This window comes from Melitaea cinxia, chromosome 7 (genome assembly GCF_905220565.1).
Source record: "Melitaea cinxia chromosome 7, ilMelCinx1.1, whole genome shotgun sequence".
Taxonomy (NCBI): Eukaryota; Metazoa; Arthropoda; class Insecta; order Lepidoptera; family Nymphalidae; genus Melitaea; species Melitaea cinxia.
Window position 1 is genome coordinate 479263 of NC_059400.1, and position 18198 is coordinate 497460.

The 18198-nt window shown below is 33.5% G+C and overlaps 2 protein-coding genes across 2 annotated transcripts; one reads left to right on the forward strand and one right to left on the reverse strand.

Annotated features, from left to right (window-relative positions):
• Nucleotides 1-228: 228 nt before the first annotated feature.
• On the reverse strand, nt 229-12244 carry LOC123655151 (3-hydroxyisobutyryl-CoA hydrolase, mitochondrial). The gene is made up of 4 exons (XM_045590986.1): nt 11738-12244; nt 10576-10850; nt 812-953; nt 229-442 (listed from the first exon to the last, which is right to left on the reverse strand). The coding sequence occupies exons 1-4, from the start codon at nt 12219-12221 to the stop codon at nt 297-299; spliced, it is 1047 nt and encodes a 348-aa protein (XP_045446942.1). The 5' UTR covers nt 12222-12244; the 3' UTR covers nt 229-296.
• Nucleotides 12245-16459: 4215 nt separating this feature from the next.
• Nucleotides 16460-17522, forward strand: LOC123655154 (peptide deformylase, mitochondrial-like). Its single transcript, XM_045590989.1, has 3 exons — nt 16460-16964; nt 17039-17159; nt 17260-17522. Exons 1-3 carry the CDS (start codon nt 16629-16631, stop codon nt 17451-17453), a joined length of 651 nt encoding a protein of 216 aa, XP_045446945.1. The 5' UTR covers nt 16460-16628; the 3' UTR covers nt 17454-17522.
• The last annotated feature ends 676 nt before the right edge of the window (nt 17523-18198 follow it).

Consider the following 18198-nt stretch of genomic DNA (forward strand, 5'->3'; position numbering starts at 1 on the left):
AATTGGGCTCCGGTGCAAGACCTGTATATAAGACCGTGTGTGTGATTTTAAGCTCGTATGAGTTGAGTAGGTAAAGAGCAAACTTGGATCGACTTAATTTTTTTCATTATTTTGGAATGAATATTGTAAAACAAAATTTAAACGTTTTAGATGAATAAACAAAAATAGACAACTTTTTTACATGAAAACCGTCTCATTCAGTAACCGCTAAACAAATTCAATAGATCGACGAGCTAGGTCGTATCATGCTTGTTTATATACCTTACAAATTACTCAGGAACAAAATATTGTAACATTTAAAGTTTTGCATCAAAGTATTGGAGTTCCATATCCTCGGGCAGTTTCTTAAAGAAACTCTCGACGTAATCATCGGTTACTTCAGCTAACGTTTTGGGGTTCCATTGAGGGTTATTGTCCTTGTCGATGAGAAGAGCCCGTACTCCTGTCAAACAACTTTCAATGTTAATAAATATTTTAATTTACCACATTTTGATATATTATACGTCTAAAGATGTCTTTATTAATACTTTTTTTCGAATTGTGAAACTTTTCAATATGTCTAAAATTGTCATCAAATTTTAAATATGATTTTAAACAAAACGACAAAAATCTAATTTTCAAAACCTAAAGATTAATATAATAGAAAAATAATGTTACAGTTATTTCAAGAAATAATACATGTTCTTACAAATTGTTTTTATCGTATTCAACATGTAAAAAATTTATCAAGCTCAAGATTAATTTAAACACATTTTTTGTATATATTGTATTTATTTGTTTTACTTATTGTAGCTTTACAAAATATAATCACCTTCAGGAAAATCGTGATGTTGTGTTGAATGAACAGCCATGCGGAACTCCATTTTAAGACACTGAGACAAATCCAGCTGAGCACCTCGCTGTAGCGCTCTCAACGTAATCTTTAACGACCCAGGGCACATCTTACTCAGAGTCTGAAATGCAATAAAAATCATACTATTTGTTTAAATAAATTACTTTTCGCTTCAGCCTGTAATATCCCACCACTGGGCATAGGCCTCTTTCCCCATGTAGGAGAAGGATCAAAGCTTAATCCACCACGCTGCTCCAATGCGGGTTGGCGGATATATTCCTTACTATGAGTAACAATCGCTATCAGGTGTACATGATAACAACCGGGACCGACGGCTTAACGTGCTCTCCGAGGCACGGTGGGGAGACCCTCAAGGACTGCACAAACACCCAGACCATGGCAAACACCCGTATGGCCAATACAAATGTTTGTCATGTGCGGTGATCGAACTCGCAACCGCCCGCGCAACCGGCACAATCCATGGCTGTGACCGTTGCGCTAACGCGGCGTCAATTTTTTTTAAACATTTTCAATTTTTTTTTAAACATTTTTAATATCATATCAAAAATACCGACCGTTCCAGCGGGGATCGAACCCGCACCTCCGACTCACCGTTTCGGCGCTTTAGCCAATTAAGCTATGGAACGACTACTCGTTCGGCCGAAATCTTTGATATGATGAATTTATTCGGTCTTAAGAGGAAAGGGTACCGAAGAGACTTTTCAAAAATAGGTATTTGAATAAAATGTTTCTGTCGCGCTGCATGCCGCTACCGCGCCCCGCGCCATCTCCGCTCCGTTTTTTCTATGTGTGACTGTCGTGTTGTTAGTGTGCGTGCGCCGGGCATTCAGCTATTAATTGTTGACGATATTTTAGTATTCGCATCTTTCGTTTGTGATTGACTAGGAGTACATATAGCGCATAGTGCTATTTTTCTGAATTTGGCTTGTTTTATCGAATTTCTTCTGCATCGTATTGCTGTGATTCGGCTTACTATTATTGAATTTCGTAAACTACTTATTATTATGTTTTATTATTTTTACTTGGATACTCTTTGTGACTTATACATTTTTGTGGGTAATTATCGAAATACTTAGGTACTTTATTTATGAATTAGGTATGTAATTACATGGTTGAGGTGTGTGTGAGAATGGGTAATGAAATATATACATAATTATAGTGTATACATGTAGTACATAGTATAAGTGTAAGTATAGTATATATATATATATATATATATATATATATATATATATAATGTAGTACATACATAGTATAAAATGTTTGTCTTAGTACCTATATAATTTGTAATGTCTCATGTTTGTCGCAGTTATATGTATTAATTAACATATAATTGCGGCGATATAGGTAACAATGGTTAAAAATAATATTATAAATAAAAAAAAAAAAACAAGAAAAGCCGCCTGCGTGAAGAACAACTATTAGAAAGTCAATTGAAAAGGCTGGAACAAGATAAAAAATTACACATGGATAGCTAAATAAATCACACCAATTTCACACACTATGTACTGTACACTTACAAAAATCATGAAGGCGACTTTTTGAATTATTATTTTATTTATGTTTTTTTAGTTAGGCAAATTACGTAATCGATTGAATTTTTTTAAAGAGTGGTTGATTAACATGACATAACATAACAATACACTTTATTGTACACCAACAGAAAATAATAATACGTATCAGATTTTTGACCGACTTCCACAAAAGGAGGAGGTTCTTAATTCGACTGTATTTTTCTTTTTCTTTTTTATATATGTTACTTCAGAACTTTTGACTGGGTGGACCGAGTTCGACTTGTACGCAAAGGAAAAAAAGCCGATTTCAATTACATCGACATGTAATACAACAAAGGTAGACGAAAATATAGTCAAGTAAATACGCGTTATTAAATATTACTCAAAAAGTTGTTTTCGATTAAATTAAAAATCATCAAAATCGGTACACCCAGTAAAAAGTTATGCGGTATAATACAACGTAGGTCGACGAAAATAGTCAAGTAAAAACGTACTATTTATATAACTCGAAAAGTTGTTGTTAGATCTCAAATAAACTTAAGTGAGACCAAATGACACACACCACCTTTCGATTAAAAAAAATTGTTGAAATCGGTTCACTCAGTCAAAAGTTCTGAAGCAACATACATAAAAAATACAGTTAAATTGAGAGCTTCCTCCCTTTTTTGGAAGTCGGTTAAAAATAGAAACCGATTTTACACGTCTATAGAATTCCTAAGTCGACAAGCTTGAACAGCTTTCCTCAGAACGAAGACTGCGTTCATTGGAATCACTAAGAAATTTAAATCGTCGTTTAAGATAAGCAGGTACAACAGGGTTAAAAGAATAAAGTAAGTTGAGAATATACGTATTCCCGCAGTAGGGAATTGGGTGCCACTCAGGGCGTAACTACTGCCGTATCAGCCGTATCAATGATACGGAGCCCCCTATTTACAGGGCCCCTAAGGTGTGTAAGCAAAAATTAGTAAAATGTTATCCACAATGTCACTTAATCTTGTGCTTCCTGGAAAAAAGAATAAAAAAACTATCATACATACCTATAGAGTTTTCACTTCAGAAATGACTGAAGTCTGGAAAGCAATCCCCTTTTATCCGAGTCAAGCGTGCGCCCAATTGTTGATAACATTCTGTATCGTTTATTTCGGGATTCAGTTAATCATTATGAACAATTAATTATTATTTTTTTTATATAAGAATGGGGCACACAAGCAGACGAAGCCATCTGATTTATAACGGCTACCGTCGCCCATGGCCTTTAGAGAAAATATGTAGACACTAGACGCTTGAAAACCCCCAAATTTTAGCAAGGTCATTCCACACTTTGAATGTACGTGGAAAGAATGCGCACGAAGCTCGCACATTGGTTGCAAACCACTGGTGGATACAATTAGCACCACTAGACTTCTTGACATCGAAAGAATGCAGAACACGACAAACGACACTGCTCATAGTGCACATTACGCATTGCGTGCTCGCACCGTGGAATGATCGATGGTGCTTTTCCCTCATCGTCAAGAGTTGAATTCGACGCAAAAAGAGTGCAAAGAATTTTTGCTTACTTTTTCGCATAATGTGCCAGAGAGCCTTCAGGTTCGCGCAATGATGGAAGTGTAGACTAAAAAAAAGTTACCTTCGACAGCTTTTGTAAGAAACAAAAGGCATGGGTTCCATTTGGAAAGCCCAATAGTCTCTCGCCAATTCTGCTGTGTTTGAGCTTTGCCCTAGCGATTTACTACCTGTAAGACCTGGAGGCAGTGTTGAATCTCTTCTTCAGGTTATGCGCCTGTGAATCCCCCATATAGATGCGGAAGATTCATAGGAATTCACTAATAGTATTGGCCTCACAGGCTGAAGCGAACGATCCCCCGCATCTATTGCTGTAGGTCAAGGCTAATAACTCTCCAGCTTGGAACTACAAGCTCTTTAAATTAGCTTAAAATCCGAAATTCAAAACATTCATTCCATTAAAGAACTAATGGAATTATTACTGATAAAATTCAATAGCCTTGCATCCAGTTTTCCGGAGGTATTAACTTGATATTTTTCAAAACTAAAACTGATAAAAAATTACCTAAGGATTTCGATGGAACAGGAACAGCTACAGCAGACTACACTCACTATTGTCTATTCTAGGAGGAAGTTATAACTTATAATCAATAAATATTTATTTTAATTCAATGCAAGCATTTTTTTGTCAGAAATCTTTACCCATCATTTGCCTGCCCCCCCACTAATTTTGATACAGGGCCCCAAGGTTCCCGGGGTTCCAAGGAATGCTACGCCAGTGGTGCCACTTGAGTTTTTTACGCAATTCAGAAATATGATTCTATTTGCGAAGTCCAAATACGAATCGCATAGGTAAATAGATTCGACCAAATTTAATAATCTGCTCCTTAGTAATGTCAAGAAAACAACTAAGCAATTTTTTACCGATGAAAAAAAACAGAGGAGGTTCTAAAGTCGCCGCGTACCTATATTTATTTATGTTTGACCATGCATAACTTTTTACAGAGTATTCCGAAATTGATAAAAAAAATATATTGGAAAGAGTAAACCCCGAAGTTGTTTTTCGCCTAGGAGGCGAGGAAGAAGCGCGGCTCGCAGCTTGCTTGGCATAGGCATGGAAAAGAGCAGAATTCTAATTTTTTAAACTTTCTTATTGTATTTTTTATTAGTATTACGGTAATAATAATCATAATATACTTTTTTGAAATCCTTGTATTGAGCCCTTTAATTTGATACCAAAAACAAACAACACAGTTATTTACCATAATTGTCATTGTTATTTGTTAGCGAAACCCTTCGTTAGTCCAGGTTTGCACAGTGTTACAATAAAAACCGCATATACAAATACGGTTTTATTGTAGTTATGAAAAGAGAAATTATTTAATTTTGTTAATACGAATTTTAGAAAATATCGACTAAAAATTACATCACTAGTGTATCGATATAATTATCGACTATGAGGCATCACTTCGCTGGCGTATATACGTATTGCTTTGACCCTTCCCTCCCCCAGACCTATCCCCCAAAAAGCAAGAAAGGAACAACTGCAGCTTAGACCGTTTTAGGTAGATAATTTTTGACCAAAACAGTGTTTCGTAGTCGACTGTTTTCTCCTCAAAACATGGCAATTTTTTTAAAAAAAATTTTTTAGAAAATAAAAGAAGACTTCGGCTATGCCCCTATGTTCTCATTTTTTTAAAAATATGCATATATTTTTTTTAATGAGTGTCTGAAAATGTACAAAAAATTATGCAATATTTCGCGTTTTTGAAGTCTCCTAATTCCTATGATAATAAGAATATGAAAAAAATCAAAACATAGGGGCATGGTCATGGCAGCAAAGAGTTCTATGTCACAAAAATATTTAATCTAGTGTCATTATCCAGGGAGAAAACAGTCGACTACGTTTGTATGGAGAAAGAGCCGGTACCCTTTCCTCTTAAGGGACCGTGGCGCCGGCTATAGGGAGTCCTTTACAGCTCTCGTAACTATTCAGTTTCATATTACAATGAAAATCTTTGACAAGAGACGACTCCGTGCCACTTTTAATTTGTTTGTATTACTTTTATTATTTTGTTTTATTTAATAAACAAACAGTACAATAATACAAAGAAAAAATCTTATAAAAATGATACATAAACAAATAAAGTTTCCAATAGTAAAAAATTCATCAATGAGCTAAAATATAAATTACACACAGAAATATAAATAATTCAAACAGTAGTAAATTGAATATTAGGTAAACATATACGAATAGGAACATTTCATATATTACCAAATAAATAATAAATAATTAAAAGATAACAAATTCAGTTACATTGAACATTAAAAATCAATCATACCAACTACAATACAATTAAAATTAAGATAATTTATAACAAAATCAAACTAATCTACTAGAAATTTATGAATTATGTAAATAATTAATAATAAATTAAAAGTTTATAAGCATATCGTACCTAATTCACTCCTTAAATGTTGCACTGAACAAGTAGCAAAATCAATGTGATGAAAACATTGGTTGTATATTTTACATGCTCTAAGAGTAAAATTATTTTGGGTATATTAGGTCTTAGTTTTAGGCACATAAAATAGGAACTGATTACGTGTGTTTATTTTGGGACACCTAAATAATATATTGCTTAGTGGATAAGCGGAATCGATAAAATTACAAAGTAATTTAAATAAAAATATATGGTCTCTCTCTAATCGACGATTTTCTAAAGAAGGAATACACGGGGTATCGTGTACATGCGGCAAGCTTTGTAACTTAAAAATTGTATTATGATTATTTTTTTTCCAATTGAGTAACTGAACAACTGAGCAACATGACATTTGTAAAATGGATTCCAAACGGTTGAGCACTATTCCAAGATAGATCTTACAAAAGAGTTATAAAGGAGAACAATTGTGACTACATTTTTTGTGTAATATCCACAAATTAGGAAATTATAAAAAAAAATAATAATATCATATCAAAAATACAGACCGTTCCGAGCGTTAAAAATGTTTATATTTTCCTCGTGTGGGTATTACACAAAAAAAAAATTGTATTTAAATTAAATTGCTTTTAATATTTTTATCAAATATTGAGCTATTCAATTATGTGTTAGTATACTGTCAACATGTAATTATTTTATTTAGTAGACGTCTCATATTGTTTAACTATGTCAAACTATCACATTGTACAGGTTACCGCACATCCAGCAATGTGATTGTCTCGCAAACTAATAACCTCCTTTAATTTAAATTATTTCTTATGAAATTTAGAACTTTTCATCGACAAATAAATAGCTTGAAAGTAGATGAAATCCAAGACAAATGGGAGCTGGAAGACGAATTACGTAATATACAAACGCGCTGGAATGCAATCGACGCTTTGCATTTACAAATTGATAATATCCTATAAGGATCGTATACCTACCCAATACGATAGTGAATTTAATACCTACGAAGATTCATACAAGTCAATCAAGAATTAGCTTTGAATCTCAAACTCACATCAACATTTCATCAGCTAAAATCGACACCACAGATTGACTTGCCTGCATTTACAGGCAAATATACACAATGGTCTTCGACTTCTTACGATTTATATGTAGGAGAATCCACAGTATAAGAAAGAAAGGAAAGAAAAGAAAGTATCCACAATAATAATTTGCTTACAAAAACTCAGAAGATGCAGAATCTAAAGAGCAAATTACGAGGAGATGTTAAACGACTCATCCAGCATCTAAACATGAACAGGTAACTACGACACAGCGTGGGAATTGGTAACACATAAATATAACAATCCACAATTGTAAACATTTTTGAATATCATATCAAAAATTGACCGCTCCAGCGGGATTCGAACCCGCATCTCCGACTGACCGTGTCGGCGCTCTAGCCAATTAAGCTATGGAACGTTACGAAGTTATCCCCAAAACATACATTAATATATATATATATATACTAGCTGACTCGGCAAACGTTGTCTTGTCGCTAAACGTTATTTAAAAGGTTGGTGGTAGAAGGGTGAAAATTAAGGGTTGTCTGTATTTTTCAATGCCAAATCATAATAAAATAAAAAATAATGTAGCTCAAAATTAAAAAAAAAATTGCATTGGACTACCCTTAACATTTAGGGGGATGAAAAATAGATGTTGTTCGATTCTCAGACCTACCCAATATGCACACAAAATTTCATGAGAATCGGTCGAGCCGTTTCGGAGGAGTTTCCCTACAAACACTGTGACACGAGAATTTTATATAACAGATTTATACGGTCGAATTGAGTAACCTATTCCTTTTTTGAAGTCGGTTAAAAACCACTGTATACTACGTTGGCTCCCTATATAAATAAATAAATAAATAAATTAAAAAATTATAGATTGTAATATAATATGTGACAATTTAATTCATCTGCACAAAATAAATTACTCAAAATGACTCATAAAATATAATGAGTGAGGGTAGTTGACTATCAAACAATGTGCTAGGTGGCATGATCCGTGCATCTGTTGTTTATAAATTTCTTGCTAATTGCGTACAACAGCACAAGTGCCAACATATATGTTATAAAGTGTTAGCTTTTAAACAAAAAAAAAAAAAATTACAACATAATGAATTCTCAAAAAGTACTCTTCACATCCACTTCAAATTTTGATTTAATAAAAGAAAAAATAGGTAAAAAACTTTTTAAGTTAAACGGTTTTATGTTAAACATACATTGCAATGTTTAAGATAAATGTACTAAAAACCAAAAAATAATAAAATAGATACAGTCGTGGGAATTATAAACATATGCATAGACTAGACTAAAATAAAACCGTGGGGCACGTCAATTGTCTACAATCGTTAATTAAAATGTTTGTTTTGTAATGTTACACTATAATTAGGCAGTTGTTCAACCGACAACGATGGACGTGTGATAAGTAGGGCTAGAATGTGGAAACAAGCTAGCAAGCTCGATTATAAGCGAGTTTTAGGGTTTCATAGTGGTGAGCGAGTAGTACTTTTATCATATGTTTTGTCGATTAAAGACAAACTACGAGCAGTGAAACGATTCCTCGCCAGCCAGCAGTGTGAATGTCCAACGATAAACTAGTTGAAACATCTCTTTTATTTACATGGAGTGTATAACTATTGGAATTTCCATGAGCAAGAAAATAGTAAGTAATTTCCTCACCGTCTGCGGGCCAACTGCCTATTTTAACGACGAATTAAACGATTCTTCTATCGCACATTAAGTCGATAATTTGTAGACAATTGACGTGCCCCACGGTTTTATTTTAGTCTAGTCTATGCATATGTTTATAATTCCCACGACTGTATCTATTTTATTATTTTTTGGTTTTTAGTACATTTATCTTAAACATTGCAATGTATGTTTAACATAAAACCGTTTAACTTAAAAAGTTTTTTACCTATTTTTATTTTCTAGTTTTTAGTTTTTATTTCGCATTCTGTTTAATTCATTTAGTGCTTCATTATTGCAAGGCCCATCTTAAATATTGAGGTTGTATAGTGCACTGTATTCTTCTTGTCAAGCCCTTTTATTTGATACCCATATTGGTGGGATTGATAAAAAATTGTTATCAGACATTTGGTAGCGGCGGCCAGCTTAGATTTCAATTTTGCATAGTAAATTGTATTCTACTTGTTGAGACCTTTCATTTGATACCCATGTTGATGGGTTTGATAAAACCTAAGTTATCCGCCATTTTGTAGAGGCCGCCATCTTGGATTTTAATTTTATATAGTACATTGATTATACTGGTTGAGCACTTTCATTTGATACCCATATTGATGGGATCGATAAAACCTACGTTATCCGCCATTTTGTAGCGGCCGCCATCTTGTATTTCAATTTTTTATAGTATATTGTATTCTGCTTGTTGAGCCCTTTCATTTGATACCCATATTGATGGGATTGATAAAACCTACGTTATCCGCCATTTTGTAGCGGCCGCCATCTTGGATTTCAATTTTTTATAGTATATTGTATTCTGCTTGTTGAGCCCTTTCATTTGATACCCATATTGATGGGATTAATAAAACATAAATTATCCGCCATTTTGTAGCGGCGGCCATCTTGAATTTATAATGATAATGAATAAACATAATTGTATTGTCACCAAAATCCAAAGTGTATACAAAATTTCAGATTAATCGGTTGACAGGAAGAGGGTGAAATTTGAATTACTAAATTTGACCCAAGAATAAAAAATAAAACAAACGGGGTGAGCTAAATAAAACCGTTTAAAAACAGTTGAATTGAGAACCTCCACCTTTTCGAAGTTAGTTCAAAATACACACTTAATATTGTAATAATTAATATTAGAGATTATTTACAGTATCCTTGACAGTACAGGGTAGGCCACATGCTCAGAGACACTGGAGATAAATGGACGAGGGATGTGTCCCTGTGGACCCCTCGATTTCACACCAGAAGAAAGAGAGGAAGACAAAGGAAGCGATGGTCAGACGAGATCAGAAGGGTTGCAGGCCCATTATGGCAGAGGACTGCATTGTCCCGAGACAAGTGGAAGGAGTTGGAGGAGGCCTTTGTGTCCCAAAGACACGCGGATATACGTTAGCATGTACCCTTTTTGTAATATTGTCGATCAACATAAATTGTGAAAAACATTGTTAACTATATCCGCAATAAAGGTTTAATAATAATAATAATAATAACAGTATCCTTATTATGTCACTGACCTCCAATGTCTTCACGGACCAATCGTTTTGAACTTTTTCGAGTCTCTCAATAATCTCCTCTATAGTTGATGCAGCAAAACAGTAGTTAATATGTTTGATTTGCGAAGCTAGTGAAAATTCTTCTGGGGGTTCACTGAACTTGTGTAGCAACGATTGTACCTCTGTATCGCTGGTACATCTCGAGAGAAGCTTTTCTAATTCAAACAAGCGTTTACTTGACACAAAATGTGTAGCGATTCCTGCTTTCACAACATCTTTGCCTTTTAGCCTATCACCTATGAATAAACAATTATAAATAATAAAAAGTAATAAGCATAGAGTTTGTAACAAGAATAATAGTAACTATATTAGTAATGAAAGACAGAAAAAAAAATAAGCATAGACCTTTTTTCGGCTAAGATCTAGACTAGGTAAAACCGAATTAGAAAAACCGAATTATGGGGTTTTTGGGTGTGGAGGGTGGAGGGTGTAGGGGAATCTATACAAGGTAACACTGTCACACCTCAAAACCCCATGGTTATGGAGATATCCATGGTTAAAGTTTTGAGGTTAGAAGAAGAATTTAAAGCTATTATAATACCTTTGAGCTCGTACTGTTTGCACTGTGTGACAAATCGACACTTTTAAACAAAATAACGCGTCAGACATAATATTCTAATAAAATTAGTAACATTGCGTGCTAGAATATAGGTTTAGAAATTCGAAAAATATCCAAAACTGAATCGGAGCACCCCACTGTCCACGTGGTCTTAGTCTGTCCTACCCCTAGTGTTTTTTTTGTGCCGTGGAGGCGCGGAGGGAGGGCAGCAACGGAGCATGAGTGAGGGTGCTTTCGCACGCAAGGGCGGAAGGGCTGCACTTCCCGCAGCGCCGGAGCCAAGCGTTCCTCTAACTTTCGAAATTTTTCTTCTAACCTCAAAACTTTAACCATGGATATCTCCATAACCATGGGGTTCTGAGATGTGACAGTGGTACCAGGGGTAGCGTTCCCCACCCTCTCCCCCCCTTCCCTCCACGGTCCCGAAATTCGGTTTTACCTAATCTAAAGCTTTACCCCTTTTTTCTCCACATAGGATCACTGCGGGCTGACAGATATCGTAATAATGCTGTGCTTGTTAGTAACATCATTAGAATAGACTTCTGTGTTTTAAAATATGCTTACCAGTAAGACCAAGGTAAAGTCCTAAATTAACTTGTAATCTTGGTAGAAAGTAAGATCCGCCGACATCCGGAAACAGTCCTATTTTAGTCTCGGGCATTGCAATTGTTGTTTTCTCCGTAGCGACCCTGTATCTTCCGTGAACAGATAATCCTAATCCCCCACCCATTGTGATTCCATTTATAAAGGCTATGTAAGGTATTTTGTATTTTCCAATAAGATAGTTGACATTGTACTCGGCTCGGAAAAATTTTGGACCTTCAATTCTATCAATTGCTACTTTTACATCACCGCCAGCGCAAAAGGCTTTGTCTCCAGCACCTTTGATAATAACCAAGTTTTTAGTGTCCTGCCATTCGCGTAGCTGCGGCAGTAACTTCTCTACCATAGATGTGTTCAAAGAATTGAGGGCTTTTGGTCTATTTAGAGTAATAATGCCAGCATTATTTACCGATTCAAATAATACGTCGGGTTCCTGGTTCGACATCGTGCGTTTTATTATAAACGTTGTTCGTGATAATAATCTTGATTTGAACATCTGCAAAAATGTAAAAGTATAAAAATAATTAAAGATAAACTAATAAATACTACATAAATTCCTCATGATGAATATAACATTTAGTTATTATAACTTTGGACTATGAATAATTTAGAGATTAAGAATGGTAATAAATTTAATTATTAATGACCTTTAACGTTATATTACATATGTAACGTAATGACTTACTATGAATTTAAACTTTGACTATTTACACTAATGTGAATAATAGTTTAATATTCAAATAAGTATTCAGAAATGAACGACTTAGAAACGTTATGGAAACGTGCGTCGTTAACTTTAATTTAATGAAACTTCAGTTGTTAAGTTTAATATTTAACTACCTACTATCAACTATTATCTCTAAACAAATTAATTCAATAAAAAAAAAAATTAGTACATAAACTATTCTACATTACAATTAGTTAAATAAATTTGTTATCTTATCTATCGTCAGTTGTTTTTTTTTTTTTTTTTTTATTAAGACAGGCGGCGCGTACCACTGAGCGACCACAACAACCGCAAACAATTCAAAGCCCTTTCTATCGTTCCATCTAAAGCCCGTGGTCATTGCGAGAGATAGCTTGACGTTATAGATGACGTCATTGTTCATGACCTCAATGCGCTCACCTATCCCATAAAATATAGTTGGGTCAGAGTTGGTTTTCATTAAAACTTAGCGGAAATTTAAAAAAATAAACAACTGTCTATGTCAGAATATAATGAGATATATGAGAGACATCTCATCCGATTCGCCAAAAACGCAACGATAAATTCCCGGGAATCCATGTTGAATTAAGTTTTACTCCAATCTATGCGAAATATTTACTCACAACCTCCACAGGCGTATGTTTTCACCATGCTGCCATATTGTGAGTACACTTGGTACACAGCTTACATCTGACAGCGCTCAAATATGCGTTCTACTTATGAAATTCGCCCTCTAAGCCCGCGGCGTTTTTTTACGTTAGTGGACTTAGTGAAACCATGGGGCGTGGAAGTGGAACGACAATTTCAGCGATCGTAGTAGATAACGTTGCGGGCTAACAGTGGAACGGACCCATAATCATGATTGAGTTTACCACTTTGCCTGTTTGGAAGTTAATTTTTTTATAGTAGGTAATGATTTTTAATAGCAACTTATGTTGATCAAGACGATCAGCGATTTAAATAACTTCATGACCGACTTCCAAATAGTAAGAGGTTCATAATTCATTTTTTTTTAAGTAAAATTTCTTTACGCACGCTTAACTTGGGGAGGAACCTGGAATGCGTGATGCCAGTATTACGAAAAGTGTGATCGAGGGAGGCGAACGGAAGATGAGAGGGAAATATAAGTTAGTGAAGATAGAAAGGGAGAGAGTTACATTTCGTATATAACAGTAGGGGCAAGTAAAGAAGTTATAGCTTTTTCAGTCGTGTGGTCTAAAGCACACTCGTTTTTTTTTAATGTTACTTCAGAACTTTCAAGTGGGTGGACCGATTTCGACGATTTTTTCTTACTCGAAAGGTGCGTGTCATATGGTTCGTTTTAAATTTAATTGAGATCTGACAAGGATATTTCGAGTTATATGTAATAATGCGTATTTATTTGACTATTTTTTCGTCGACTTAAGTTTATACCGCAAAACTTTTCACTAGGTGTAACGATTTTGATAATTTTTGCTTTAATCGAAAGCTGCTTGAATGCTTGTCACGTGGTCCCATTTAAATTTAGATCTGATGAATACTTTTTGAGTAATCTTTGAAAACGTGTATTCATTTCATTATTTTTTCGTCTACCTACGGTGTATTACTTGTTGATGTAATTGAAGTCGGTCTTTTTTTGTTTGCGAAAAAATTCAATGATAGTTCGTCTGATCAGGACTTGACCTTGATTCAACTATTTTACTAGTACTATGTAAAATCATTCAAATAAATGAAATAAATCCTTAAATGAGAAGGGTGAGAAGAGGAAATAGTGCGCTGCAGTATTAATGCTCGTAATACTTTTTAGCTATTTAGGGTCCGTTTTACTTTCAGTGATTGTAAAAAAACGCTATTATATAAAAGTTTGTGGTATAATTTTATTTTTTTATACAATCGAATACAACTATATTATTAAAATATTTCTATTCGCATTTGTTAATCTAAAAGTTGTAGCTTATCAACTGAAAAGAAACAGGTCCTAGTGGCCTATTCAACTGCCTAATGTTTTTCATAACATACTAGCCACCCGCCCCGGCTTCTTTATTTTCCTCGCTAGAGAGCTTCGATAATAAACGCGTGCGATCGCTGCTAAATTCAAAGTCAAAGTTCAAAGTGCTACAGGGAGAACAGCGGCCTCCGACGCGCTATTTATAGGCACGGTCCCGCTGCCTTGGCCGGCCAGAACCGCCGCAAACGCTACGTCCCGCAATTTTTAAATCTGTAATATCTTCGAAAATATTCATTTAAATCATATGCTGTAAAAGGCCATATAGATCTATATTAAATCAACAATGTATTTAAGGTATTTCATTACATAAGTATTAATGCTGTATTGGTTAAAATCGCTTCGAAAATTAGCCACTATTTTTCGTAAAAAGTAAATGACAAAAAAAATGTTATTGTGGGATATCCATAAGGGATAGACATATACCATAGGGAAGTTTTCTGTAGACCTTTTCAATGCGTACAATACTTAGTACATTATTTTGATAAATCTCGTAGGGTTCAGGCTGCGCTTGCAATGTAAGCGGAAAAAATGTAATTATTTACGACATCACATTAGAAACCTCAAAAATAACAGTATTGCTCCACTATTTAATGGATGTTATTATACCTCCTCTTCAATCACTCTATCTATTAAAAAAACCGCATCAAAATCCGTTGCGTAGTTTTAAAGATTTAAGCATTCATAGGGACATATGGACATAGGGACATAGGGACAGAGAAAGCGACTTTGTTTTATACTATGTAGTGATGTGCAGGATAATTTTTATCTACAGCCCGTGAAACTGGTCCTAATTAATTAAAAAATTAAATTAAAATAAACTAACACAAATGTTGTTTATTTAACAGAAAATGAGTGACTATTTTAGTTGAATTTCAAAATATTAAAGTAAATCCGAATATTTTCTGTGTGACAGACACAAATAATAAAAACACATATGAGATTACAGATTAGTTTTCGATCAGATTCCATCCATCTTAAATCTCCTTATCGTTAGTGCAATACTAGTATGTGTACTATAATCTATAAATGAGTCCTATTTTTAACCGACTTCAAAAAAGGAAGTTACTCAATTCGACCATATATATATATATATATATATCCTTACTATGAATATATATCCTTTACTATGTCTAATGAATTGGGTTATGCCTGTAATATTAGATGTAAGAAAATAAATAAATAAATAAATAAATAAATATATATATATATTTCTCAATTCGACCGTATATATATATATACCTTCCGTATATATACCGACCGTATTTTATGTATGTTCGGGAATAACGTCCGTCGTTTATGAACCGATTTTGATAATTCTTTTTTTTGTCGGAAAGGAGATATCTTAAGTGTGGTACCATGATAAGGAAACCAGGCTCTGATGATGGGATCCCAGAGAAATCGTAGGAAACCCTTGAAAATCCGCATAACTTACCGATTTTGATGATTTTTAAATGTATAGAAAGCCGATGTTTATCATGTGGTCACATTTAAATTTCATCGAGATCTGATTACAACTTTTGGAGTAATCTTTGATAATGCGTATTTATTTACCTCTTCGTCTACCTATGTTGTATTACTTATCGATGTAATTGAAGTTGGTTATTTTTAGTTTGCGAGTAAACACAATTATAATTAGTGGTGTTACCGGACTTTATTAATTCTATTTCTTTCTTTAACTGTTCAATTGAAATTTTACATGAATATATATAATATTTATTAAGTAATAAAGTTTCTACTGATTAGATATCTATCACAATGAGATAAATAGATTTATTTATTAACGTTTCTGAGAAATTTTACAAGTAGAAGTCCCTTATTCTTATTTTTTTTTCATTTATATTTTAAACTAGGTGTCTGGACAAACTTCGTTGTGTCAATTTTTTTTTATTATTTTTTATTTAGGATTAAAACCTTCCTTAAGAAACATACAAAAAAAAAAAACCATCAAGCCATTCTCGAGTTATGCCTATGCGCTTAGCAACATTTATTTTTGTATATAGGTATCACTAAATTCAGTATTGACATTGATAGTAATGACAGTAATATTTAAGTAGAAATAAAAAATAGTTATTAAATAATTCAATATATACAAATTTCTGAAAGAAACAGTTACAGCTTTAAGTACAGTTATCATTAATGTACAAATTTTGTTTTATTAAATGGGTCTGTTAAGAAAAACAACTAATTGGTATGCGAGGTTAGCTCCGAGTTGGGGTCATTCTTCGCCTCCCTATAGACATGTAGTTCAAATAGGCGACCCTACATTACGTAAAGTTTCAGAGCCGGTACCGGTTGATAAAATTAAAAGTAAGGAAATTCAGACTGTTATTCAAAAACTAATATATGTACTTGACAAATTTGGAAGTGTTGGTATGTCGGCGCCTCAGATAGGAGTCAACAATAGAATATTTGTTATGAGACTTACAGCTCAGAATATTGCAGCATTACCGTTAGAAAAGAAAAAACTTCAGGATATCAAAACCGTTCCACTAACTGTAAGTGTAAAATAAAATGTTTTAAGTTAAATGATAGAAAAGTGTATGTTAACTACGAATTATTTCATTTTCAGATTTTTATCAATCCTAAACTAAAAATAATTGATTATAGTAAAGTTATACATGTCGAAGGATGTGAGAGTATAAGATCTTTTGCAGCAGAGGTTGCAAGGTATAATGAAGTACAAGTTACAGGTATAGTTTTCATCAATATATTTTCTTATTAATCAAACAAGTTTTATTTTGTAAATATTATGTATTTTAATAATTTCTTTTCTTATTTTTTTTTCCTCAGGTTTTAATGCAGATGGGGAAGATATATCCCAAGTTTTAAAAGGCTGGCCAGCGAGAATAGTCCAGCACGAGATGGACCATTTAGATGGTAAACTGTACACAGACATTATGGATAGGAAAACTTTAAAATGTGTGTGTTGGGAGGAAGTCAATCTGTCAAAAGGAAAACTAGCAATACCATTTACCCCTGAGTAGTTTGAGTGTAAATAGTGTAAATATTATGTTATTGTTATGTTTGTATTATTAAATTATTTGTTTAGTAAACTTACTTTTATTTATATTACACTTAACAATTAAAATTGAATAGTTGCAATAATTTAAAGAATGATTGAAACACCTCAAACTATCAAAACAATTATAAATAATTAATTCAATTTATTGGGTAGTGAATATGATATACCATTAATCAGTCTGTCCGTATCCATATTTTTAAATAAACACAATTATAAAATTGGTCTTAACTAACCTGTTACATAGTACAGTGTAGCATCCTGTTTTCTGTTTTAAGGTCTGAAATGTATATATGTTTTATATACATTTCAGACATTAAAATTGTATATTTTTTTCAGCTGTTATAGTTCGCGTCATGTAAAAAGAACGCTGAAGGAAAATGGAGGGGGTGCGTTTGCGCATGGGTATACTCGCGCACAAAAGTACTACTGTTTTATTTTTTAATTAGGCTTTCACTCGCGGCTTCCTATAATGGTTATTGGTAGATACATTAAAAATAATAGAAATGCCAGTGCGAATAATTCGGACTAAATAAGTATAATAATTATCACTTTACAAAATTACATTTTTTTTAAAGAAAAGCAATAAAAAATTTTTTAGTTATTGAAATGTCGTATTCCAAAATATTAATTGTCTGTACTCTCGATATTCGTATTATATTAGTTTTTATGTGTTTAAAATGATAAATTGATATTTGTGGTTCTGTGAT